Below are 26,595 nucleotides of genomic sequence, written 5' to 3'. Positions count from 1 at the left end.
AAATAACTAATCCAGACTTTAAAAAAAAATAGGTCCATGTGACAAAAGACCAAGAAATATGTAATCAAACAAGCTACAAGGGTGGGAACTGATCTGGGTCTAGATTATAGGAGTCCTAAGAGAAAGTAATTATTGTAGCAATGTTCCTGTGTCCGTAACTGAATAAATGTCAAGCTCCAGAAATGTAAGCTGTTGGCCAAGTGACCTGTAGTGGAACCTTGTCAATATGAGATGGAGGAATAATGTCAAGGTAGTTTGGGAGATAATGACAAATTTCTATGTCTGATATGTACATTGACATTTAAAACCAAAAAGTTGCATGTTAAGCTGGTACAAAGTATCATCTCTGCTTTATGCTTTAAGTAAAAAGAAAAATAGTTGAGTTTGAATTGTTACTGTGCAATGTACTGTTACACATATTTTCTTTTAGAAATGGGTAATTATAAATACTCTTCAAAACCTCCTTTTGATATACATAAATTCAAATTAAATGATAGAATTATTTTGACTGATAAAAAGAATCTTCACCAATGAAGCATACAAAAAATTAATTAAAAATATTCTCTGTTGAGAAGTTTATTCAAAATGCTGTCATTTGAGCAATAATTATATTTCTTATAATTTCTTAATTAACCAACATTATTACCAAAACCTACAAATAAACTTTGCTTGAGAAAAAAAATAATTACTCTTCAGGAAAAAAAAAAAAAAAAGAGACAAAGTAGCCAACTATATAAGTTAACTGTATTTATTTATGTATATGTATAAACATATATAAGCATATATGTTATATATTAATTGTACATTATTTCCTAATATATAAAGCATATATATAATTTGGGAATAATGGAGGACATTTTAATATAAACTATGTATTATATTAGTATAAATACATTTTAGGACACAATAGAGTATTGAGGTTGTACAGGAGAACGTTATTCCTAGGAAACATATACTAGGTATTTAGGGATCATGTATCATGATGTGAAACACTTTCCTTTTTTATAAATTTTACTGTATTTGTATACAATGTGATATTATGAGATACATAAAACAAAAATGGTTACATCAGTGAAACAAATTGATGAAACTATCATCTTACCTCTGTGTGTGTGTGTGTGTGTGTAGAGCAGATGAAATCTACCCAGATTCCAGGTCTTCATATTGTCCATTAGATCTCTACATATCTACTATGTTGTGTGTCCTTTGACATACATCTCCCCATTTCCTCCCTTCTCACCCACCTCTACCCCAAATAACCACTGTTTTGTTTACTATCTGTCTTCAACATTTTTCTCTTAATTGAGATCTTTTTCTCCTTCCCTTTCTCTGCTGGCTAGTTTCACTTGGCACGATGCCTTCCAGGTCCTGATATTACGACACATGGTAGATCTCCTTTTATCTACTCATCGGTTGATGTGCACGCATAAGTTGTTTCCACTTTTTGGCTGTTGCATAATACTTCAGTGAACACAAGAGTTCAGATTTCCTTAAGCATTGCTGATTTCATTTCCTTTGGTGGGTGCAGAGAACAGGAATTGTTGTGTTCATATGAGAGATCTCTTTTAATTTTTTGAGGGATGTCCAACATTTTTTTAAACTGACCACACCAATCTACATCCCCACCAAGAGTACACAAGTTTTCCCAACTCATTCTACTATTGCATCAGAGATTAAGCTTTTAAAGAGACACAAACATATTCTACCTAGATTGTAACAATCTAGGAAAATAGCTGAATTACTTATGTGTTATTATGTATCCTTCCCCACCAATATGGGACTTCCAACAGGGAAACATGTTGTCTTTGGTAACTTTACTTACATTATACCAAATAATTATCACAGGACTGTGAGCCAAGTGATATTATTATCCATGAATAATATAGAGAAATCTTGTAGTGTGTCCAGGTTGAACACATAGCAAATAAGAGACATGAGATTTTCAAGATGAAAACCCTAGGTTGATTGTACAGAAGCTCACATTCTTTACCCCATTACTCTTTTCCTGACCTCAATACTGAAGTCTCTTGTCACAAATATGGCATCTGGATGGGAAGCAGGTAGCTTGATTTATTTATTTAATGCATGATTTATTTATTTAACTTCTAATATTCTGATAAAGATACAGAGGATTGAGTTGTCAAGTTCCTGGAGAAAATTAAGAACATGATTCTGAATTTATACACACACACACACACACAGAGATCAGAGTGGGATTCTGGTACTTTGGTACTTTCCTACACTGAAGTCAGAAAAGATTTTCTGGAACATTTTTCTTTTGATTGGTCAGTGGCGTCACACTTCCTTTAAAGGTGCAGGAGGTGCTCTTCCTGCCACCTAAGGATTTGGTGGCATAACTAACACGACCTGTGAAATAAAAGAGAATGTCACAGGTGAGTGGACAGAACGACCTCAGGCATCCCCCCCCCCCCCAAGGTCATCAGCGGCAGCATCTCCTCCTTCTTCTCTAAGTTCCATCCAGAGCAGTCTGGTGGACTCTCAGGCATTCCTCAGACCGGGTTAGAGCTAGACCCTCACCCAACGGTGGTCCTGGGGCTGAGATGCCAACCGTTGGGGCTGAGTCTCAGAGTGGATCCACCTTACGCATGGATGATGGTTCCTGACAAGTTAGGGGAACAGAGGAGCTGTGGGAAACACAGGGCTGCTCCTCCAAACCAGGTTACCCATGAGGACAGTGCACATCCACATGGGGATCGGCCACCACTGATAAAGCCCTACTAAACTCACGCTGGCCCAGGACGGCAGGAATTATCACCAAACTCACACTTATAGCACCTCAATAATGCAAAACTCAATATTAGACTTCAGGTGATTCAGTTCCTGTCTCCTCTGTGGGGGTGTTTGTTAAGGTGTTACCGGGAGAGCCTCAAAAGCAGGCAAGGAGGCACAAAAGAACAGAAATGAGAACCACAAAAGTAGTCTCATTGAACTATTGTTCTATATTTGTCTGTGAGTTTTCCTGCCCTGGGGCCTTTGGGTAATGAAGCTAATGAGCAGCCGCTGGGTTTTATTTATTTATTTATTTGTTCTTTTTAGCTATACATGAAAGTAGAATGTATTTTGACTTGTTATACATACTTGGAGTACAACTTCCCACTTTCCTGGGAATTTATTCACAGGTTGTGATATGGAATCACACTGGTCATGTGTTCATATATGAACATAGGAAAGTAACATTTGATTCATTTTACTATCTTTTCTAACTTCCCTTCATTCTTTGTCTAACCCAAAACACTCCTATTCTTCCCTACCCACCCTCTGTTTATTGTGAGTTATCATCCCCATATCAGAGAGAACATTTAACCTTTGATTTTTGGGAATTGGTTTATTTCATTTAATATGATGTTCTCCAGTTCCATCCATTTACCAGAAAATGCCATAATTTCATTCTTCTTTATGGCAAAGAAATACTCCATTGTGTATCTGTACTACACTTTCTTTATCCATTCATCTGTTGAAGGGCACCTCGGTTGGTTCCCTAGCTTAGCTCTTGTGAACTGAGCTGCCATAAACATTGAAGTGGCTGCACCACTATAGTATGCTAATTTTAAGTCCTTTGGGTATTAGCCAAGGAGTGGGATAACTGGGTCAATTGGTAGTTCCATTCCAAGTTTTCTGAGGAATCCATACCTTTCCATACCGCTTTCCATAGTGGTTGAATCAATTCGCAGTCCCTCCAGCTGCAGTCCCTCCAGCTAGCCACTTTCTCTCTGGAACTCTCAATATTATGGTTTGAATCTGGAGTGTTTCCCAAAAGACTCATGTATTGAAAACTTGGTCCCCAAAGCAGCAATACTCAGAGGTAGAGGTTTTGGGAAGTGATTGGATTAAGGGACCTCTAACCTTATCCATGGATTAGTCTATTGATACATTAATAATTTGAGTGGACGATTGGGAGGTGGAGGAAACTACAGGGGGTGGGACATAGTTGAAGGGACTAAGTCCTCAAGGGTGTGTCCTTAGAGACCATATCTTGTCCCCGGTCCCTGCCTTACTCTGTCTCTCTCTATTTTTCTGCCCCACGAAGTAAACAGCACTGTCCCACCACACCCTCCACAGTGGAACCAATCACCCACGGACTGAAACCTCTGAAATCAGGAGCCACAATCAATCTTTCCTTCTTTTAAGTCATTTCTCTCAGGTGTTTTGTCTCAACAGTGAAAAATCTGGATAACACACTCTACTCTTTTTAGGGCCTCTTTCCTGGTCTCTTTCTCCTTCCATTTCTTGCTTACTCTCTGTGTGAGTCTTTCTTTTCTGGTAGCAGCAAGCAGATTCTGTTGCAGGTCTCAAAAAGTGGCGGAGAAGCTTAAATCCCTGGAATTTCTTCAGTAGTCCAGGGAAGGTTTCCGTAATTGAGTAATGAAATAAAATCCGGAATTCTTGGGGGACCTCTCCATTGTGAAATAGTCTCTGATCAGGACTCAGGATACCCTTTAAGGAGGTTAGTCAGAGTTCTAAGATCACACTCGAGAGCTCAGACCTTTGTGATTCTCTCCCCTTGAGTGTGGCAGCTTGGGGAAGCGTTGGAATCATAGGCTAAAAGCTTCGTGATTTGAATGGACTGATGGGAGATGACAGATAACTGTAAAGGGTGGGACCTGTAGATATGATGAGGTAGCACTTCTGTGACTAGGTTAGTGATCAGTTGGCTCTGAGTATATCAAAAAGAACATTATTCTGGCTGAATCCGACCTGATCATGTGAGCCCTTTAAAATAGCCTGAAAGAACTTGAGACATTTGCCCTCCTGCTGGCCTTAAAGAACAATGCTGTCATGAGTTCTAGAGTGAAATATGCCACACGAGCAAGGAAGAGGGTCAAAAGTGGCAGATGAGAACATAGTCCCATGAGTAAGACCCCGAGCAGAGGAGCCAGCTCAGCTGTGTTCAGACTCTTGAGCCTTGAAACTGAGATAATCAGCATGTGCTGTCTTAAGCCTCTAGGTCTGTAAAGTGGGCCACACGTAATAGAAAACTGGTAGAGATGTCTTCATGTGAAGGCCAATACTCACCCCGCTGGGGTTGCAGCAGGTCACTTTGCATCCAAAGGCAGAGAGGGTCACAGCAATGAAGAATTCCAGCACACTCAAAGTGAGCACCACACCATCCAGACCCTACAGCAAATCATAATAAAAGGAACACGAGGAATGGAGGGGAAGGCTCTTAGCTTCTTTGCCCCAGTCTATTGTCAGTGATACAAAAAGGTAGTAAGATACACAACAAAGATTGAGAAATTGTCGGGAGCTGGATGTGGAGGCTAAAATGTCCTCCAAAGGAAATTTGAACTTTGGCAAGAATGTCAAGAGATGTCAAGAAGGTTGCTGGATTTATCACTCCTTGTGGGATAATGTTCAAGACAATTTTAACTTATTAATAACCGTGTGACTTCATCAGGCTCCCTCAGGAAGCCCTGGGGACGTCTAGGAACTGAAAACTGCCCTCTTTTTTTAAAAAGTGGGAATAATAGTACACACTGATCAGTGTTTTAAAATTAAACAGGAAAATGGTGCAAACATGCTCTTCCCAGTAACTACTAAATAAGTATGTGTTCCGTCACTATTGCTTTCTGGTCTGTTGGCCTCATCATACATAGAAGAAAGAGCAATGAGCGGCAGACCTGAAGACTACATACATAAAAGAGTGTCTGATTTCTCGATCACATCCAACTTCCCAAGGTGCCTCACTAATGAAGGTTGCTTTTACCAAAGTCAGAGCCCTGCATACTTCCTTCCACCCTGGTCTCCCAGGCAAAGAGGAAGTACTTACTATTAGAATGGACCTGGTCATTTGGCAATTTTCAAATGTCTGACTGTAGTGATATAAATAGAAGGCAAAAATGGTCACACTGAATGCATTGATTAGGATCCCTGCTGAAGCCAGCACAGCACTGAAGATGTTCAGGCCTAGACTGCCTCGGACCTAAAAAGAAATGAAAATCAATCAAAACAGCCTGCGACATCCCCAGAGAGGTCCCCATTACCTCTTTAAACCTCCACCTCTTTCCCAATACATTTCATCTTCTCAATCTTAATTATTTCAATTATCTCTTCATTGACTCTTTTCCTTCAGGATTTTCAATCCTAAACTCTAGCCAAAATGAAAATACGATCTTGCTATTCCCAAGATTAAATCCTTCAGATGACTCCTCTGGGCACAAGAGATGAACTCCAAATACCCCAGGAGGGATTTCAAAGTCCTTTACACAGTTTCCGTGTCCATCTCCTCCCCTGCTCTGCTACAGGTGAGTGACCTTTCTCTCATCATTTTCTAACTGCTTCTCAACTCTCATATCATCTCTCTCTGCTGGGTATTCATTTGTCCATATTTTCTCATGGTGAAGGTATGGAAGCTTTTTCGAGAGACTGAAATTGCTCAGGCAAGTGTGAGGTTTGGTATGAATGTTGTACGAGGTATGTTCTAATGACTGTTGCTGGTGGAGAAACTAGGAAGGACAGATTTGGAAGGCCTGTATTTATCATGCTTCAGAATTTCAAATTTATCTTCCGGGCAAAGAAAAGTCAAATCTGGCCTTTAGCCAGTAAAATATTTGTTGAGATCTGGACTTTTGCCTTTGACTGGCTTTTGAAAGACATGGTGGCCTAAGAGTGATGTTTTAAATTTGCTGCTTCTTGTGTGATAGTGCTTTGTGAACCTCTTTTATTGCAAACTCAAATCCTTCCTGGATAGAGTTGGAATACACATTTTAATCAGTAGGTCAATAAAGATTAGTTCACTCCAATACCTAACCAATTGTTGGGCTGGATTTCAAGTTTCAAGACTGGGATGGCTGAATTTACCTGACATTTCTTTTCCAGAATTCTTTACATCTGCATAAAATTTTTTGTAGGAAGTACCTTGCCAATTGACCACCATTTTTGAAAGAGAGAAATTTCTAGGTGAAATTCATAATATCTCTTGATGTTTTTAAATCAAAAAAACAACCTTTGATTTATGTTCAGGAAGAATGCATATTCAATTAAATCCTTCCTCTTCAGATGCCAAAGTAGAATAAAAAGAAATATTACCATTCCTTTTGTAGTTCTTATTGCTGTAGCAACTGACAAGGAGCCTGAAATAATAAACTAGGAATAAGAAGAAAAATTTGGTTCAAAAAAATTAAACAAACATCTGAAATTATAACTTACTAAAACCTATTAATTTATTAAATTCATGGAATTATGGGGAAAATAACATGGCAATTACTATTATTTACATTTACAATTTAAAAGAGCTATTGACTTAAATATAGTTGATAAAATGTGAAGAACAGTATTTTCTATAACATGATAGAATGTCTATCTTCATCTAAAAGTCAAGTTTAGTGTGGCTACATGAGATTACTTCCTCCTTAAAATTAAAATCAAGGTAAGGATGTGGATTATTATAAAATACTATTCCGAGTATATTACTCAAAATACTTAGGTGAGAAAATATTTGAATTGGTTAGACTTACTAGTACTTACATATGAATATAACTTATATTTCCAACACCCAAGAATATCATCTAAAAACTAACATGGACTATTGAAATTCAGTCAGTCACTTGGGAAAACATATTCCAATATTATGTATGTTATACATAATACCACATATGCTCTGCCAGAACTTATATATGAATTATAGATATTTGTGTATTTCTATATAAAAAATAAGATTTAATGAGAAAAAATTCAATAAACATAGAAAAAATTACATATAGCATCTCAGAAGACTAGACTTAAGGAATGTGAAAGATTATATGAATAAAACATGCCAACGTTCCAAAAGAAATAAAAGTTAATGTGAATAAATGTACCAATATGAAGATAATTCTTCAAGATTCTCATCAAGACACATGGCTGTACTGGAGACTGAAGAGGCTCCAAATAAGAAAACTAACTGTACAATTGGTCTTTGTACTTGTACCAAATAAAGGAGAAAAGGGAGGCACTTGACAACTGAAGTTTGGAAGTAAGAGTGAGAAATAACTGAAGGTAGCACCAAAAATATTTCTACTGACAAAGCAGAGACTCGTCAAGTGGCAAACACCTGCAGTCCTCCCATAAGTCAATTGACAGACACAGCTCCTGCAGTTCCCAGTGAGCCGCTGAACGTGCATAGAAGTTATGAACTGAGTAAGCTGGTATCCATCATGGTTGTGCAAGGAAAATGAAAGCAGAAGTGGAAAATTGGAATGGTTAGAGTCTGTGATTCTAGAACTGGACCGATCCTTTCTCCTGCAAACCCTCTTAAGTCACAATTTCTTCATCCACGCTAGGAAGAAAAATCTCCCTGAGAAGCTGGTGGAGATTACTGGAGACAGGACTGTGCAACTCAGTAGGGGGCCCAGATTTTGGTACGAGTTTCGAAAAAGCTATTTTGGCATTAGAATTACTAAATAAAGTGTAGCTCAACTTCCAAGAGATTGGCATTTGCTGTTCTTCAAATCTGGCACTTCTGCTGTAAACAGGACAGGAAAATTTTAAAAAGCAGGCCTATCACAAAACTCTATCTTATTCTCAATTTTATAGATAAATGGAAATCCTTTAACACTTGATGTGTTCCCTGGTTCTGACATAGACCCATTTTAGACAATTTAACCTTCCTCTTGTCAGTAGATAATTTACACTCAATGTACCCTTTCAATTTGCTAAAAAACTTTCCAGTGTTTTGTTTTAGGGAACTATTTTTAAATTTTCTTAAATTCTAATTACTTTCATTAAACTTACGAATCAAAACTTATCTGACAGCAACTCCATTTTCTAAGCTCGACAGTACAAATTGCCTATCAGTTATGTCTCCTCTTCTTCCTTGCTAACGACACCTTCATTTTGTTTGGGCTCCCATGAGCTTCAGCACAGTGTGGACTGCTACAGAAGTGAGTCTAGATTATTCCAAGTGGATAATAGCAAGTGCATTACTATTGCCCATAGCTAATTTAAGAATACATGTATGAAACAATTTACATACAATTTGTATATTTAATATACAAATATTAAATATTTGGTTTATCCAGCTTACCATGAGTTTTGTATTTTCATTCTCACTTTAAATATGAAAAATCTGAGCCATGGGAAGTTTGAATATACCTTTCTCAAAGTTCTAGAACTACTAAGTAGAGTTGGGATAGAACTCCAAGCAAAGCCTCTCATCGTGAACAACAGTGTTTTGTCATCTCCAAGTATGCCAGAAGGCATGCTACTCACCAACACTGACCCCCAAACTGGGTACCCTATGTACACCGAAATGGGGTTTGGTCCATGAAAGGGCAACGTGGCAGCCATCATTATTATCCCCAAGCTGAGGTTTATCACGGCAACTAGGATCTGCACAACCTAGAAATGATAAAGGAAGTTAAAAAAGATCATCCACCACTGAAATGATGACCATGCTACTTCTATTCAACCACTCAGTGACCCTCATCCTCCATCTTTTGATATAGTCTGATGAATTTCCAGATATTCTTACCACTTTTTTTCTCATAAAGAACTGTGGATGTACTAACTTATCAAAATTATCCCTCAGAATATTTATCATTGACCCATTAATTTCAAGGTTAGCAGGAACATGCCCAAATCTGCCCAGGGGCACTTTTTTGATACTCTTGTTGCTTCTTCTACCACAATGGTCTTTTCTTTGTCACATGCTTGAACAGGTATCACCCTGAACATATGGAGCAATTATTCTAGCAAGGAGACGTAACCTGAAGGAAAAACTTAGATGGGGGCAAGAAGCAAATATGGCATTCTCTTGGAATCTGGGTCCTGAGGAAAGAGTTTGAGTACAGTAAATAAAAATGAAGAATTGGAGTTCAGTTACACCCAAGGCATTAAGAAGGAATCAAAGAAAATGAAAACAGTGCATGACAACTTTTGGGATACAGCGAAGGTAGTGCTCAGAGGGAAATTCATAGCATGTGAGCCTGCATTAGAAAAGGTGAAAGATCTAAAATCAATCACCTGAGCTTTCATGTTAGGAAACCAGAAAAATGAAGAACAAATAAATGCATAGTGGGTATGCATTCTATGCATACTCATGAGCTAACTCATTCTATAAGAGGGTGCAATACCATAATAGCAAAATCAGAGAGAAATTACCCCAAATAATAAACATGAAAAAATAAAAATCATAACAGAAATCAATAAAATTAAAAATATAAAACCAGTAGTTGAAGACTGCGAAATATAAAAGGTCTTCCAGTTAGCCTATGAAAGAAATAGGAGAATACCAATTAGAAATATTAGATACAAAATAGGGAACATTATTGCAGAAACTGTGGACATGAAAAGGTTAATAAACAAATACTATAAGAAACTCTGTTCCTACAAATTAGATATCCTAGATGAAGTGATAACTCCTCAAAGGCACAATGTATCAAAACTCACAATAGGAAATAGCTGATATGAATAGGCTTATGTCATTAAACAGAATAACTTGATGATTTAAATACTCAAAAACAGAAAGCACCAGTTCCAGAAGATTTCAGCAGCAAATTCTAACAAACCCTTAAAAAAAGAAATGATACCAGTTCTCTATAATATTTTCCAGAAGGTATAAATAGTGAGTATGCATTCTAACTTATTCTACAAGAGGACACAATACCATAAGAGCAAACCCAGAGAGAAATTACCCCCAAATAATAAACAAAGAAAGAAAGAAAACTGTAAATCAACACCATTAAAATCCTTACTAAAATATGAACACGGATACTTAAATCTTTGACAAACATTATCAAGTTGAATCTAAGAACATATAAAAAGAACTATCTTCTGTAACAAGTGTTATTTTTCCCAGGTAGGCAAGTTCAGTATTTAAAAATCAACTAATCTGACCAACCACATCAATAAACTGAAGAAAAATCATGTGATCCTATTGATAGATGCAGAATAGACATTATGAAAGCTCTCAGTAAATTAGAAATGGAGAGGAACTTCCTCCACTAGCTAAAGAATATCTAAGAAAATTCCACCACTGCCTTCATAGTTAACACTGAGAAACTCAAAGTGTTCCCACCAAGATGAAGGGCAAGGTGAGGAAATACTACTCCTTTCAACATTGTACCAAAGTCCCAGCTAAACCAACATGGGAAGAAAAGGAGTTGAGATCAACTCACAATAGCCAAACTATGGAACAAACCTAGATGTCCTTCAACAGATGAATGGATAAAGAAACTGTGATATAAACATATCTATATCTATATCTATCTATCTATATCTATATATATCTATATCTATATCTATATGACAGAATATTACTTAGCTTTAAAGAAGAATGAAATTATGGCATTTGCTTATAAATGGATGGAGTTGGAGAATGTTATGCTAAGCAAAATAAGCCAATCCCCAAAAACCAAAGGTAGAATGTTTTCTCTGATATGTGGGTGCTAATTCACAAAGACAAGGTGGGAGGATATGGAAGAATAGAGTTACTTTAGATTAGGTAGAATAGAGTGAAGGGAGGGAAAAGCATAAGGGGGTAGGAATGATAATAGAGTGAAACACATTATTACCTCATGTACATATATGACTGTATGACCAATGTGATCCTACAATATGTACAATCAGAAAAATGAGAAATTATACTCCATTTATGTATGATTTAGCAAAGTATATAAATGCATTTCACTGTCAGGCACAACTAATTGGAACAAATTTTTAAAAATTAAAGAAAGACAAGGAAATAAGAGGAGTTTATATTACTAGGGAAGAAAAAAAAATGTTCATAAATGACATAACGGTCTATGTAGAGTGTGTCTAAAGGAAAAACAACAAAAACCTCCTGGAACTAATAAAATCCGAAATGATAATAGCAGAGTTTGGAGGAGATACAAGAGTCAATCTCTTCCCAATGAACCTGCAATAAGTAGAAATTGAAATTAAAACACAATAAGCAATTACATTCTTTCATGACTTGGAATATATTATTCCAAGCCCTCCTGGCTTGTAGAGTTGATGCTGAGAAATTAGAAGAAATGATTCTGATTGCTTGCCTCTAAATGTGACCTGACATTTTTCTCTTGAGGTTTTCAGAATTCTATCCTTATTGTGTATTTTAAGCATTTTAATTATAATGTGTCTTGGAAAGGTTCTTTTTTGATCTTGTTTATTTGGGGTTCTGATTGCTTCCTGTATCTGAATGTCTGTCTCATTCTGAAGGTTTAGCAATTTTTCTATTATTATTTCCCTGAAGAGTTTATCCATTCCATTAGCCTAGACCTCACAGTCTTCCTCACTTCCAGTGATTTTTAAATTGGGTCTTTTCATGTTGTCCCAGAATTCTTGTATATTCTTATCATGGTTATTTAATTTTTCTTTAATACTCTCTGAATGTTCAAGGCTGAACACTTTGTCTTCCAGCTTTGAGATTCTTTCTTAAGCATGGTTTACTCTATTTAAATTAGCAACTTTAAAAATGACATACTTAGGTATTGATTTGGTATTTGTTAGGTATAGGTCTAAAAAAAATTATACAAACTCTGCAAGGAAAACTATAAAAACTCTGATGAGATAGATCAAAGAATTAAGTAAGCCTGAGAAGTTATTCTATTCCTTGTTCATAGACAGGAAGACTGAATATTGTCAAAACTTCATTTCTTCCCAAATTCATGTAGATAGTCAATGCAATCTCAAAATCTCAACAAGTTATTCTGTAGGAATGAACAAACTGATTCCGAAGTTTATATGGAAAAGTGAAAGACTCAGAATAGTAAATGTCTTATTGATGAACTATAGAGTAGGAAGTCTAACACTAACCAACCTTAGCACATATCATAAAGGTGCATTTATCAAGACACTATGGTATTGGTACAGATAGCAGAAAAACAGATCTAGGGATAGAATAGAAAGCCCAGAAATGGGCCCATAAACACAGTCAACTGATCTTTGAAAATGGAGAGAAGATACAATGAAAAAAGATAGTACTTGTAAAACTAGAAAGCAAAACATAGACATTTATCCTTCAATATAATTAATGCAAAATGATTCATATACCTAGAGGTAAAGTTCAAATCTATAAAATTCCTAAAAGATAACACAGACAAAAATCTAGATGACCTAGAGTTTGGGACACTTTTTCAACATAATGTGGAAGACTTTTCCGTGAAAGGGAGAATGGAGAAGCTGAATTTCATTCAAAGTAAATTATTTTGCTCTGTGAAAGATACCGGGGGTAGGAAGGATAGTAGAATGAATTGGACATTATTACCCTAGGTACATATATGATACAACACCCATGCGATTCTACATCACGTACAACCAGAAGAATGAGAAGTTATACTCCATTTCTATATAGTGTGTTTAGATGCATTCTAATATCATGTATAACTAATTAGAACAAGTTAAAAAAAAATACTGTCAAGAGAAGAAAATGCAAGCCGGGGGGATTGGGAGAAGATATTCCCAAAAGACATAGATGACAAAAGATTATTATAAAAAAATATGCAAGGAACTCTTAGAACATGACAATAAGAACACAAACAACTTGGTTTAAAAAAAAAAAAAAAAAAAAAAAGAGGCAAAGATTTTAACAGACACCTCACCAGAGGAGATATAAAGATGAAAGAGTCACGCATGAAGGTACCCCACATCACACGTTAACTGGGAAATGCAAATTAAAGCCACAGTGAGATCCCACTGAGCACTGTTAATTGGACCATCCCAGAGCACGGACAACACAGAACCCTGGAGAGGACTCAGAGCAGCCGGATGCTCACCCATGGTCCACACTGTTCACTCACCATGGTTCAAAATGATCAAAATGGCGGACACTTGGAATACAGCTTACGGTTCCTTTTTTAATTAAGGTCTTCGCTTACAATGCACTTGTACATAATAGTGGGCTTGTTGCTACATATTTGTACATTCATATAGCTTAATTTGGTCATCTTCTTTCCCCAAAACCCCACTTTCCTTTCCTCTCATCCCTTCCTCTGGTCCCTTTTCTACTCTACTGGACTCCCTTCTATTTTCATGAAATCCCCTTATCTTTTTCCTTTTCTTTTTTTTTTTTTTTTTTTCTCTCTAGTTTCCACATATTAGAGAAAACACATGACCTTTGACTTTCTCAGTCTGGCTGTTTACTTAACATAATGTTCTCCAGTTCTATCCACTTTCCTTCAAATGACATAATTTTGTTCTTCTTAAAGGTTAAATAAAACTCCACTTTCTATGTGTGATTATGTGTGTGATGTGTACACACACATACCACCCATTCCTTATCCATTCATCCATTTATGGACACCTAAGTCCCATAATTTCACTGCCATAAACATGGGCACGCATGTATCACTATGGTATGCTGACTTTAATCATTGTGGGTAAATCCCTAGGTGTAGTCAAACTGGGTCATATAGTGGTTCCTAGTCTTTTGAGGAATCTCCACACTGATTTTCATCGTGGTTGTACTAATTTACAATTCTGCAGTCTATAAGTGTTCCTTTTTCCCTACATCCTCACCAGCATTTATGAGTTCGTAGTCTTGATAAAGGATTCTAGAAGTTACTTACAGAACTGAACATACTCTTACAATACACTATAATTTGGATTCAGTTTGTCTTCCTAAGGTTTGAGTGGTTAAAGCTTGGGCCCCAATGTGGTAGAGTTGAGGTGGCAGAACCTTGAAGAGGTGAGGCCCTTGGGGGAGGTAATTATTTCAAGTGGGCACCGTCCACATAAGGGTTTATACTGGTCTTGAAGAGAGGGGTAGCTCTCACAAAAGCAGGTTGTTATAAATTCAGGCACTGCATGTGCTTGACCTCTTCTGTACATGGCCATTGTCTTTTATCCTCCTGCACAACGCCCTGATGCAGTCAAGAAACTCTCATTAGGGTGCAATGAAGTTTGCACTTTTCAGCCACCAGAAGCATAAGCCCTATAAACCCATTTCCTTTTTAAGTTACTGAGTCTTAGGTATTTTGTTCTCACAACACAAAATGGACTCGAGCACCATATACTCACTCCAAAGAGCTGAACATTTATGGCCACTGAAAACCCAGACACATTTGTTTATGGCAGCTTTATTCACATTTGCAACCAAAATATCATTCCACAGAAGAATATATAAATGAACTGTGGTACATTCAGACAAGGAATATTTTCCATGCTAAATTGAAACAAGCTACCAAACCATGAAAATACATGGAGGAAACAATGTATATTAAGTGAAAGACATCTGTATTAAAAGGCTAAATTGTTTGATTTGTTGGTTAATTAAATAGTTAATTTAAATTGTTGTCTAAGTCCAGTTGTATGAGTTTCTGGAACAAGGTCAACTATAGAGAAATTAAAACAACAGCAGTTTCCAGGGCCAGAGGGGAGGAAAGAATGAGTCAGCAAAGCATGTAGGTTTTTTAGAAAAGGGAAATTACTTTGTCTGACACTGAAGTGGTGGATACATGTATTATACACTTATACAGAGAGAGAATCTTAATGTGTATTGTAGACTTTGAATTATAATGGTCTATCACTGAAAGTTCATTGTAAAAAATGTACTGGTGAGGGAGATTGGTAATGGGAACTATGCAAGTATGGGCTCAGGGGATATATAGTATACATCTGTGTCTTCCTCTCAATTGTACTGTAAAGCTAAAATTGTTCTTTAAAAAGTCTGTTTAAGAATACTTATTAAGTCGGGTGGCACATGCCTGTAATCCCAGCAGCTCAGGAGGTTGAGGCAAGAGGATGATGAGTTCCAAGCCAGCCTCGGCAAAAGTGAGGCACTAAGCAACTCAGTGAGGCCCTGTCTCTATATAAAATACAAAATAGGGCTGGGGATGTGGCAGCCCCTGAGGGGGAGTGGTCGAGTGCTCCTGCGGTCAATCCCTCGTGCCACCACAAAAGAAAAGAATACTTCTTAATATATTAAAAATAAACCTTGTGTATGTCAATATAAATAACAATTTTTATGGAAAATAACTGTTTTCCAAAATGGAAAAAAATTTTGAATAGGAGGGGAAAAAAAGACTGTAATGTAGGATTAATTGAGGCCAGTTGAAGCTTGAGACATAAATGAACCTCTGTATTCAGCATCCCTTAACCTGCACTATACTGGCATTATTTAAACTCTCCTTTTCTTTCAACCACATCCTTCTGAGATTCCAGGGAGAAGTGTTTGGACGGTAAAAGATTCCTTACCATCTGAGAGGCAGGCTAAGAAAAGGAAACAGAAGGACAGAAAAGGGACAAATTGTCCATCTACTACCAGATAGGCCTGTGGCGGGGACCTCAGCTAGTCCACCGAGCCTTTTCTTCAGTTGCTCTTCTACTGGGGTGAAATATAACTCCCCTGGGTGACCCACCACCTGGAATTGATCTGAAATCATCACACTTTAAATGAAGCTGGATTGAAAGCATGATGTGATAGAGTACGATAACATTTTTTTCAAATGAAAAGCCTGAAAATTGAACACTGAAGACTCTAAGACTGGTGGATAGACTACAAGGCTCAGGGGTCAGTGTTTAGCACTGGGTTGATCAGGTGTGAGTTGACACCACTGTTCTCTCAGACATGCAAGTGACTCACCCCGAGGACCTTGGGTTCACCCTTCAAGAACTTCTCTGGCATATCTTTCCACAGGTAGGAGCGGAGAGTGACTGGCTGCACCAGGGACTGCAGAGCAGGGCTACCCTCCAGGGTGGTCTGTGGCACTCTTTGCATGGTTGCCATGGCAGCAGAAACAGCCCTAGGAGAAGAAATGCAATTCAGAATGAGGACCTGGACGTGACCAGAGAGAGAGGGACAAGGTAATCTGAGTCAACTTCCTCCCTATGGGCAAATTCTGGACTATAGTCCCTGCCTATATTATGATAGCTATTTGAGGTCGGGAAAGTATGAAAAGAAACATATTAAGAGGGGAGAGAGGAAGAAGGAGAAAAGGAGAGAGAATCTAATGTCCATGTGATGTCAAGATCTTCGACAGTGTTGAAGAGAGGAAAATGTGGAGAGAACTGAGATATATGTGTTTGACCCCCCCAATTAGGGAAATTTCTTCAATTTCATATTTCAAGTGTGATCAAATTTATCTAGATCCCTGTTCTGCCTTTTCCATCAGTTACAGCCACCTCTCCATTGAAGAATCACTTTAATATGAGTAGTAAGCTACCCAGAATCATCAGCATTACCATTTATGTATAGTATTTTCATAATCCCCTTTTTCTTCTCAGAACACAGGAACACTCTCAGAACTAGAAGCTTTCCCACGTCTATCTTTACTGAGTGTGATTTATGTAACCTTGAATTTTGTTCTACAAACTCCAGACTTTGAGGACGGAACTTAAGGCTCAGAGTCATGTCTTTGACACCACAATTTTAAACCTCTTGTCTTATTAGAGTGCCTTAAATCTTGACCTGCCAATGTATAGTAAGGATACAGAATAATTGTCCTTCCAAGAATGCAATCAAACATAATATTCTGATGCCTCGTTCTCTGCTCAGAGTAATAATTCCAATCAGGTTGTATGTAGATAAGTGTCAGTAATTTGAAAAATTTTATTCATGTGGGTCCATATTCAAATGCTTCAGGTACAATTCCATAAGTGTTGAGAGAAGTGAAGCTTGTTGAGATTCTTCAACTCAAATTGATTCTGATAATAATTTATTCTTCATTGAGACTCATAAATGTCTCAAGTTTGGAGATATGTGCCCTCTTATTGGTAACAGGATATTTTTTAAATACTTAATTTGTTCAAATCCTTTATGTCCAGGAAAACAACTCAGATATCTTCAGACAATCCACTTATTTTTGTCTTTGATAGACCAACAGAACCGCATTATTAGATACTTAGCAATAAAACTAATGAAAATCAGGAAAAGGAGGGTTGATTTCAGAGGAAGAATGAGGGGGAAAGTCTAAATAAAATTTTAATCATCTAAACATTGATTTTTAGTATACATTCATATCTATGGAATTCTGTAAAATTAAAAGCTCAAAGTGAAAAATCATGAAATGATAAGTACAACCTCAAAAAATAAAAATAAAGTCAAATTTATAACTAATAAGAAACACATTATGTGAATGATATTGAAATACTTAAGATTAGAAGATAAATATGAGAATACAACCAAAACATCAGTTTCTTCTTCTCTTAAAGAAAATTTCCAAAAGCAATGAGGAGAAACAGAATTAAAACTCCATTTCCTTTTAAACTTAAAACAACTACATCTCTATAAATCAGGTAAAATGATGGCCAAATACAAAGATCATATGAGAATAAATTGGAAGTGAAATGTAGAGAGAATACGAAAGGAACAAGTCCAGCTGGCTAAAGAATTTAGAGTAAACTTATGTAAGAAAAGACGTTCTCTATGGTATAAAACATGAATTACTGTTTGTAATTCTGGAAATGGTACAGCAGTTGGTAGTGGTAATTTTCCTTCTCAAATATAGTTTTGAGAACCTTAGAGTAAAGGAGAAATAAGATCAAAAGGCCAAATTTCCTGAATAAATCTTATATTGGAGTCTACAAAGAAGGAAATGGGTATCCTTGATATAAGCTTCCAAAAAGTCCATGAATTAGCATCATCTCAGTATACCATCACAATCAAAGACCACCAAATGCACAAAAACCACAATACTACAAGACTGAATTATGAGAAACATCAAGTGCTGAGATTAGAATAATCAAATGTAGAATATATCACAAATGTGTCATGCACCACTTAATGATGTTTCAATTAATGATGGACCACATACACAATGATGGTCCCATAAGATCTTATCATCAAATCGTCATAGTCACCTGTTGGTGATGCACACTCTGAGGTTGCACAATGACAAAATTACTTCATAATGCATTTCTCAGAATGTATCCACATTTTTAAGTGATACATGACAGTATTCAAACACAAATTGCATCATGAAACTAAAGAGTCAAATATCAAGTGCAAAAAGTAACATGACAGATTTTCAGCAGAGCTTCAAATAAATCTCAAATATGAAAACAGTACAATGTTGACATTAAAAAAAACACTTGATCAGTGTGTTAGATAACAAAACAGCTGAAAATAGAATCAGTAAGCTGGAAGATAAATCTTAAGAAATCACCCAGAAGTCATAGTTTTAAAAACAAAGAAAACATGTATAATTAGATTCAGCATGATGGCTGACTAGAGCTCCTCATGCCTATCTCCTGCAAAAAAAAAAAAAAAAAAAAAAAAAAAAAAAACCAAAACAACAAGTAAGCCACACATTTACCACATTTAGGGGAAATTAACTACAGAAGAATATCAGAAAGCTGCAAAGCAATAGCAGAAATCATGTAGAACACAGAGATTTAGAATGACTCTATAGAGAAGAGAAGGAAATACCTTGTCTCTACCACCCTATTGGGACCAGCTCTGACCCAGGAAGGAATTTCTTCTGGAGAGAATAAGTTAGCAGAAGAACACCAGCAACCCATCTTGCCACCATGGACACCTGCAAGGTTCGCTGTTGGAGACTCCTGAAGTCCTCACAGAGGCTGAGAGAACTACCCAGAGTCCACATGTCTATGGAGCTGCTTTGTTATACTTCCCAGGATGGAAGCCTCCTGGGCCTGAGCTGCTGCTGTGTTGTGACCTCTAGGAAACAGACTGCTGCTGGAGCACCTCTGGCTTCTGAGCAAGTGACCTTTGCACCCTACATTCTGAGGCTTTGCTTCCTCTGTGTCGCCCACCTGACAGCCACACAATTCCAGAGATAATCTGGGGCCTACTCACCAGGTAGCTGCCCCATCCCCCAATCCTTTCTAATGGAAATCAGGAGAAGGAGTTTCAATTTCAGAGAAAGACTGAGGAGAAGAAGCCTAAATAAAATTCTAGTAATTGCAAACATTAATTTTTAGGATACACTCAAATTTATGGAATTCAGTAACCTGCTCCTTAGGAAGCAAGCTCAAACTTCACCCTACCTCCAAGGGACCTAGAATCTTAGCCAACTAGGGCAGTCACAACTTCCATGGCTGGTGTCCAAGTTGACCTAGTGTCCTGCCACCTAGGTACCTAGAGTCAAGGCTGACTAGACAGTTGTGTCTCTCAGCACACAAGCTGGAATGGCTCCATGTTCCACCAGAAACCACAGCTTTACTGTGCCTTCTGAAGTGGAGTTGATGTGCTGAGCCTTGCCCAGGGAACCAGAGCTTTTGCTGAGTGTTCCACAACCCCAAACCCCCAGACTGAAAGAAAGTCATATTCCCTACCTCCTGGAACTGGACTACTCAGGCTCTGAGACAGTATGCATCTCCAGGGAATGGACGCATTATGGTAGTGCTTCATGCCTCCCAGGGACCCAACCGACATCTGGGCCTTGCCTCTCCTGGACCATTGCTGACTCACAGAGCTTGGAATACCGCCATGCCCACTATCCCAGGGTTCAGTGTACCATGTTCCCTGGGGCCTGAGGTGCCACCATGCCATGTTCCTTCTAGGACTCAAATTGAAGCTGTAAAATGTCCCCTAAAGTTTGAACCTTCAAAGCACCCCTTCTTCCACAGAGCCATGCTGATCCTGAGCATCGCCCTCTGCCCCAGGATCAGAAAGTCTCAACTCCATCCCCAGCCTCTAGGTCCAAGCTGCTAGTTTGTGCCTCAGGGTCAAAGACCCCAGATTTGTGAGCAATCTGCATCTACTTGTGCCTCGGTGAGAGAACATGTTCCTAAAGTCCCAAGTGACACAGTTTTGTAAGATCCTGAGCCCAAGACTCCAGCTCTTCTCAGCTGAAACAACCGCGTGAAGCCTGCAAGGCTGCCCCGCCCGGAACCAACATGACTGCATCTTGCCCAACCCACACGCTCAGACTCACGTGCAGGTGAAGACCTTTGCCTGCAAGGCTACTTTGTAAAGTCTGGAGGATGTGAATGCTCCAAAAGTCACGCAGACCTCCACACAGCTACACAAGAAAAGTTAAAAAGCAAGGAAAGATGACACCTTCCAACAAATGCAAGAATTCTTCAATAACTGACTCCAAAGAACTAGAAATACATGAATTTCCTGAGAAGGAATTCAAATGCCCTTAAGGAAACTCAGAGATACAAAAGAATACAGATGGACAATTCAATGAAATCAGAAAAACAATTCATGATCTGAATGAAAAACTCAGGAAAGATATTACATATACTACAAAGATTATATATATTATATATATGTATATTACAAAGATGTTCATATATATATAATATATATAATATATATATAATATATATATTATATTATATATGATGTTCATATATATATATATATATATATCGTATATACATCACAAAGAACCAAACAGCAACTCAAAACTGAAAATGTCAATAAATCAAATTTAAAACTACAAGGGATTTCAAGAGCAGAGTAGGTCAAGCCAAAGTTTTAAATCTGTGAACTTAACATCTTTGGAAATTAGTCAAAAGACGGGAAAGAATGAGGGGAAGAGTGAAAACGTATGAAGAAAATCTAACGTACCATTAGCAAATTTTCACATTATGGGAGTTCTAGTAGGAGAAGAGATGGAGAAAGTTAGAAAGTTCACTTAATGAAATGATTGCTGAAGAGTTCCCAAGTCCCAGGAGAGAGATGGACATCCAGATCCATGAAGCTCCAAGTTGCCCAAAGAGATTCAAGCCAAAGAGATTCAAGCCAAAGAGATTCAAGCCAAAGAGATTCAAGCTAAAGAGTTCCTCTTCAAGGCATATTATAGACAAAAACATCAAGACCAAAAAGACAAAGAGAGACAAAGAGACAAAGAGAGAACTTTACAACAGCAAGATAGAAAACATGTCAGATATCAGAGAATCTTGATTATATATCCAGTGTATTTCTTGGCAAAACTTCCTGACAACCAGAAGAGAAAGGGATGATAAATTCAAAGTGCTGAAATAAAGAAAATAACTGCCACTCAAGAATGAGTGGTGGGGGGGCTGGGGGTATAGCTCAGTTGGTAGAGTGCTTGCCTTGCAAGCACAAGGCCCTGGGTTCAATCCCCAGCACCGCAAAAAAAAAAAAAAAAAAAAAGAATGAGTGGTGGGGAGAGGGTAGGAGGAAGGAACTAAAGTTGTACCCCATTTGTGTACAATGAATCTAAATTTAAAAAATAAAAATGAATTTTTTTTAAAAAAGAATATTATAACCAGAAAAACTCTCCTTCAAGGAAAATAAAGATTTTTCTCAGGGAAGTGAAAATAGGAAATTTATTATCACTAGACTTATACAGGAAATACTAAATGGAGTTATTCAAGCAGAAACCAAAGGGTAAATACTATCATGAAACTATATGAAGGTATAAAAGCCATAAACATAGAGTTCAATTCAGAATAAATCAATAGTATAATGACAGTGTCTACATCATTCCTATCACTAATACAATGGGTAAAATTTAAAATGGTCAAATATAAGGTTTCATAGGTCGTAAAGGAACACACAATGTAGAAAAATGTAAATTGTGACATAAAAATGCACATCATCGGGGGAGAGGGTATCTTTTTGTCACCCTCTATCCTTACAATACTTCCTTTGTATTCACTACTCTTAGTAAACAGTTAAACATTTTTAAAGTTGTTGCTAAGAGAAACCGCTGTTTCAGCCCACCTCTGATACCCTAATCTTATCTTGAACTTCTTATTTATTACTTATTTATTCTGTGGTACTGGGAATTGAATCCAGGACTGTTCTACCACTGAGCTACATTTCCAGACTGTTCTTTTCTTTTTTCTTTTTTTTTTCTCTAGCGTGTCCCCAACTGCCCTGCTTTTTATCTTGAGAGAGGGTTTCCGTAAGTTGCTGTGACTGGCCTTGAACTTGCAATCCTGCTGCCTCAGCCTTCTGAATATCTGGGATTAGAGTCATATGTCACTCTGCTGTCTCTCCTTTTTGTTTTTGAAGTCCCGAATGTATTGGCCTTGTTTTAGTTCTTCCAAAGCAACAATTTCATTCTTATATTGGGGCATTTGCACATGTTGGTCCCACTCACAGAAATTTCCCCTTTCTTCTCCGTCTGCTCTGTAAGAATAAGCAAGACATCCCACCTGACTCTGAACCTTCTCGTGAAAGAATGAACTCTTTTTAAGCTGTTTTAAAGAGTGAACATTTTTTAAGCTGTAAGCTGTTCTAAAGAATGAACATTTTTTTAAGCTGTTTTATCTCAACTCCCTAAGGTCTCCCGCCCATTGTCTTAACTCCCTGAGGTCACTCTCCCGGTTATCTTAACTCCCTGAGGTCACCCTCCCAGTGATGGGAGCAAAAGCCCCTAAAGCTGTTCCAGGAAACAGCCCCAAACAGAGAGTAAAAGAGTAAGTTGAGCCAGATAACTAGATAGTGCTCAAACAGTAGGATTACCAGAAACTATTGACCAGAATCTACGCCCTGTTGTAAAACATTGTAAAACATGTTGTATGTTATCAGACAACTCAGACCCCCTTTGGAATTTCCCGGCAGCTTTGTTCCCCCATTTTTCTTTTTTTTTTCCTTTTTCTCCCTTTCATGTGCGACCCCTCCCGATGTGTGGTTTTCTGCCTTTATAAACTTGTAAGATTTTCTGCTAGGGACTCGACCCTTGGACTCCTGCGTGAGTCACGAGTCGGGTCCCAGCGCGTTGGAATAAACACCTCTTGCGGTTTGCATCAAGTGACGCCTCCTGCGGTTGATTGGGGTTGCCGTCGGTCCGAGGGATAGAGTCGGGGTCTCCTTTTTGGAGGTCCTTCACTCGTACACCGCCTGGTTCACCGAGTCTCGCCTCCATTCAGACACAACTCCCCACTGCACGTTAATTACTCAACTTACCTCCCTGTTCTGCCACAGAAGCAAAAGTGTTGTGAAATAACTAAAGAGGATTCTTTTCAGTCCAACTGAATGTGTACGTTAGTTTATTCTCTTTTATGTAATGTGGCCTTTCCCTGTCGGGTTTATCTTCAGCTTCTTACAAACACCCCTGGTGGCTCTTCTGTCTTTAAAGCTTCTCCAGTAAGGTGGCAGGCTTCCCCATGACAAAGGCATTATATCAAAATAATGCTTTCAATTGACTTTATTCTCTGGCAAGATAGGTGAGGCTCTGGACACTGAAGCCTGGCTGATATTGAGTCTTCCTAAGAGACTCTGGCAATGGAAGGAGCTGCCTCCTACCTTCATATCACAGAAATCCATGAGTTTCTTATCCAGGACAAGTCAGTTCCCCAAGGAGAAAAAAAAAAAAAAAAAAAAAAAAAAAAAATATATATATATATATATATATATATATATATCTACACTCCAGCAACCAATATTTTCAAATATCAAGAAAACCCAAACTGCAGACTATTGGATAGTATTAAGAACATTTCTTCCAGGTTAGGGAAGTATCTGACACTTATTGCCACATTGCCTGTGACATCCCTGAGACCTTGACAATTACAGTTTACTTACTTGTGCCTCTGGTACAGAGATGGAGAGACATAGGCAACTCCTCCATCTCCTGTTGGCTGTCAAATCCTGTGGATCAGCACCACCGCCCGCCCATCTTTTGCATCCTTATTTTTGTGTTAATATTCCCCTCAGGGGTCACAATCTCCAAGGAGGCATAAAGAGAGTGGTCTGAAGGGCTAGACTCACCTTTGACAAACTTAGGAAATATAGACCCCAAAGGAGGCTTGCTCCTGGCTGGGTTTTTAGTAGAAAAGAGTGGTGATATAGAAATGTGACCTGGGCGGGGAGACAGACTGGAATGGGATCCAACAGAGTCCCAGCTCTTTCATTAACTTGTGTGATTCTGGGCAGGTCACTTTCCCTCTCTGGGTTTCTTTCACCTCTTCTGAAGGGAGAGTGCATGGGGCAGAGTCTCCCCTGATCTTCTTTGTGATCTCCACAATGCTAAGAATCTTCAAAGTATTTTCCATCAGGAGACTTCCTCATGAGCAGCCTCAGTTCGTGGCTTGGATGTACCATGCAAGGTGACAAAGATGGCTGGAGAACTAGGTCAGACTGCGGACGATGGCAGGACAGCGTTATTCCGCTGGGAACCCTGCCTTTACCCCAAGCCATCCCCACCAGATTCTGCATGTGGCAGATCTTTTCTTAAATGTTGAATTACAAAAATAACAAGTTTGGAGGCAGTGAATGAAGACTACTCAAGAAGGGGTGTTTTAAAGGTACATGGCATGATTAATCAAACATTGAAAATATTGCTTATAGTTTTTTGAGAGCCCAGAAATTTAGAGAACAAAAGTAACTAAAAAGACCTACGCACACCCAGCTCTGGTCTTCAGGAGGTTGCTGACTGTCCCTCATCTTCATCTTGTGCTGCAAACCCACTCCTCAAATGCACCAGCTGTACACTTAAAGGTGAACTCCACCCAGCCCAATCCAGAATACCAGCCTCTGCCATGTGAGCTGTCTCATTCTTTCTCCTATCCCCAGGAGCCTAAGAGCCAGTAACTGAAAATCCATCAGTTTGAAAGCCCAGGAAGGACATCCCTGGACCTACCTTTTTCCTGCCTGCAGCGTCGGCTGTGTCTGACGGGGTCCAGGGTCTAGAAAACACCTCAGATTCTTTGTGCAGTTAGAATCACCTCCCCACGCTTCACACCTGACTCAGATTAAATCTGCATTTTTTTTTTCTAGTGTTTTTTCTAAATCCTAACAGCTGTGCTGAGAATTTCTGAGGAAGACAACTAGTTCTTCTTTTATGCCGGAAGTGCTAACTGATTTTGTGTCCCTAATATGGGTGTGTATGGATATTGTGCAATTTGCTGAAAAAGCAGTGGTCACCGCTTACAGTCTTTCATGTGAAAATAACAGTGGTGACTATTGTGGGTATCGGTGTGAGGATTTGCTGTGTGCCCGACTCTGTTGAAAGGTTCTTCATACACACAAACTAATCGAATGGCATTTAGAAGCCCTCGTTGAAAGCCCATTTTCACATTTTCATACAGTTCTGTATTATCTCTGATTTTCATAGAAAGCTATACATGATTGAAACATGTTATTTGCATGAAATTACATTGTTGGAGAGTCATTGTGAAAGTCCATACAATGGCAAGAAGTTACCAGGGTTCTGTGATGTACACCTATAATCCCAGCTACGTGGTAGGCTGAGCAAGAGGATGGAAAGTTTAAGGTCAGCCCTGGGTCAAAATAAAAAAAAAAAGAAAGAAAGAAAAATCATACTGTGCTAGTTTCCCCGAGTTTCATCCTCAGTAATGAAAAGGAAAAAAAAAAAAAAAAAATACTAAGTTTTATCTGTACTTCAGCTACTTGAGAGGTGGAGGCTGGAAGATAACAAGTTTGAGGTCAGCCTCAACTGTTTAACAAGACTGTCTCCAAAAAAAAAAAAAAGTGTGAAATATAGCTCAGTGGTAGAGTGCACTTTCATGTTAGTGAGTGTGACAATATGCATAAATACAATATATAAAAACAAATTATATATCCACATATCTATATACACATATATAGATATATATATCACTATATATATATTGATTAATGTTTACTCTATCCCAGTCTACATTCTATGAATGTATGTCTACTTATTTTTCACATCAAAACTGGAGGTGGATACCATTATTTTACTTATTCTCCAGAAAATGAAACTGCAACTCAAAGATATTCATATGTATCGTATACAGAGGAGAGAAATTCAATAAATAGTCAGAAGCCATGCATGCCTATAATCC

At 38.1% G+C, this 26,595-nt stretch overlaps 1 protein-coding gene across 2 annotated transcripts; it reads right to left on the bottom strand.

Annotated features, from left to right (window-relative positions):
- Window positions 1-2,086: 2,086 nt before the first annotated feature.
- LOC306639562 (membrane-spanning 4-domains subfamily A member 4A-like) lies at window positions 2,087-25,618 on the bottom strand. 2 transcript variants are annotated; one of them, XM_079103235.1, is made up of 7 exons: window positions 25,407-25,618; window positions 16,520-16,679; window positions 9,208-9,336; window positions 7,048-7,104; window positions 5,789-5,941; window positions 5,035-5,136; window positions 2,087-2,367 (listed from the first exon to the last, which is right to left on the bottom strand). In XM_079103235.1, exons 2-7 carry the CDS (start codon window positions 16,661-16,663, stop codon window positions 2,338-2,340), a joined length of 615 nt encoding a protein of 204 aa, XP_078959361.1. In that variant the 5' UTR covers window positions 16,664-16,679; window positions 25,407-25,618; the 3' UTR covers window positions 2,087-2,337. The 2 variants fall into 2 exon arrangements, with proteins under 2 accessions (XP_078959361.1, XP_078959362.1); XM_079103236.1 differs by lacking the exon at window positions 25,407-25,618 and adding an exon at window positions 24,536-25,002.
- Between the last annotated feature and the right edge of the window lie 977 nt (window positions 25,619-26,595).

Source organism: Sciurus vulgaris, assembly GCF_902686455.1.
Source record: "Sciurus vulgaris genome assembly, chromosome: 11".
Lineage (NCBI taxonomy): Eukaryota > Metazoa > Chordata > Mammalia > Rodentia > Sciuridae > Sciurus > Sciurus vulgaris.
Note: the sequence above shows the minus strand (reverse complement) of the source record. Positions and strands in the feature narration are given on the sequence as shown.